The 1,523-nt window shown below is 31.2% G+C and overlaps 1 protein-coding gene across 1 annotated transcript; it reads left to right on the top strand.

Annotated features, from left to right (window-relative positions):
* Positions 1-378: 378 nt before the first annotated feature.
* Positions 379-1,141, top strand: NAEGRDRAFT_76948 (uncharacterized protein; the record flags this gene model as incomplete). The annotated part of the gene is made up of 3 exons (XM_002668095.1): positions 379-519; positions 591-753; positions 951-1,141. 3 exons carry the CDS (start codon positions 379-381, stop codon positions 1,139-1,141), a joined length of 495 nt encoding a protein of 164 aa, XP_002668141.1.
* Between the last annotated feature and the right edge of the window lie 382 nt (positions 1,142-1,523).

Raw genomic sequence — 1,523 nt, 5'->3', positions numbered from 1 at the left:
TAAAAAAGAATACAAACTGTAGTTATCAAGCTCATGTGGGTGCAGTTATTGTTAACCTTGATAAAGTTGAAAGAAGACTTTCGTTTAGAATTTAAAGTTTTTGTTTGTTTTCTTGGGGTTTTCGTTGTTATTAGAATTAAAATTGGAAAATGGGCATTATTAACATCCAAGAATATAACTTCGACTGAGAATTTATCAATACTTTAAAGATGCACTAATATTAGACCGTTCTCAAGACCATTCGTACGTACTTTCTACAAAGACATCCAAGAAAATCACTACTCAATATCCAAACCTTATCCAAATTATTCCTACCTCAATATATTGTCTTTAAATTCGCTTCATGTTCCAATACTTTTCTGACTTGAAAAAATCAAAATGTCTGCCACTTTCGAATCAACAACAAGAAAACTTTTCACACCACTCACATTAGGAACTGACAAAATTCCAGCCACTCAGAGAATTACTTTGTCCCATCGTATTGTGATGGCTCCACTCACTCGTTGCAGAGCAGTGGATGTAAGTAGTACTATTCCTATTTTGATTAATCAACATTTTTCATATATTGAACTGTTAAACACAAATATTAGGGAGATTGTGAACAAACAGAACATGCAATTGTAGCCGGAAAGATTTTTCCTCTGGTCTTTCCAGGAAAGAGTTTCGCTGAAAAATGTTTCCTGGAAATTCCAGTAAACAATATTGATTCATCCTTATTTGAGTTGTTTTATTACCATAATGGCAAAAGTGACTGTATGTGAAGAATCCACCTTAATTTGTAATTTTTTGTTCTGAAGCAAACCAATGATATTAGGAAAAGACATCATGTACTAATTTACTATTTTATTTGATGAAATCAAGTGGAGAATACATAAAACAGATGTTGCTACAAGAAAACACAATGCTAATAATAAAAATATAATTTTATTTAATTATTGAAATAATTCAAGGTGGAAAATCAGCAAGATTTACGACCTTGAAATTTACCTTGTTGGAAAATTCACCATTAGTGAATTTTATTGATGGTATGATGATGATGACCATTAAGATATTTACCTTAATGATCGGAAGTGGACTTGCTGATGATATTGATGATAAAAGATATGATGAAGTGAAAATTCCACAACTCTATGAATACTAAGTGGAAAAATTCCAACTCTCTTGATGGTGATATTAGACATCCCTACTAATGATACTATGTTGTTGAAATTCAATCATCATGATGAAAATATATGGTGAATGATGAATACACCACCAACAAGGTGAAAACTCCAAATATCCAAAAACTATTCGGAGTGTTGTTGATGATGTATTTGAATGGTACTATTCGAAGAAAGTTTGGTTGATGATGAAGTACATGTTGAAATATGGTCAATGTTATTTTGAATATATACATGTACCTATCTTGATGAAAACAAAATTCCAATCTATGAAACTCGAATATGTATTGCTATATACTATTACAAATAATCCCACATTTGAATTTCTGATAATGGTCCAGTACATCGGAAGATATTGGCCAA

The sequence above is a fragment of the Naegleria gruberi genome, assembly GCF_000004985.1.
Source record: "Naegleria gruberi genomic scaffold NAEGRscaffold_684, whole genome shotgun sequence".
Lineage (NCBI taxonomy): Eukaryota > Heterolobosea > Eutetramitea > Acrasida > Naegleriidae > Naegleria > Naegleria gruberi.
The sequence above is the reverse complement of the archived record's forward strand: the minus strand, read 5'-3'. Positions and strand labels throughout refer to the sequence as shown.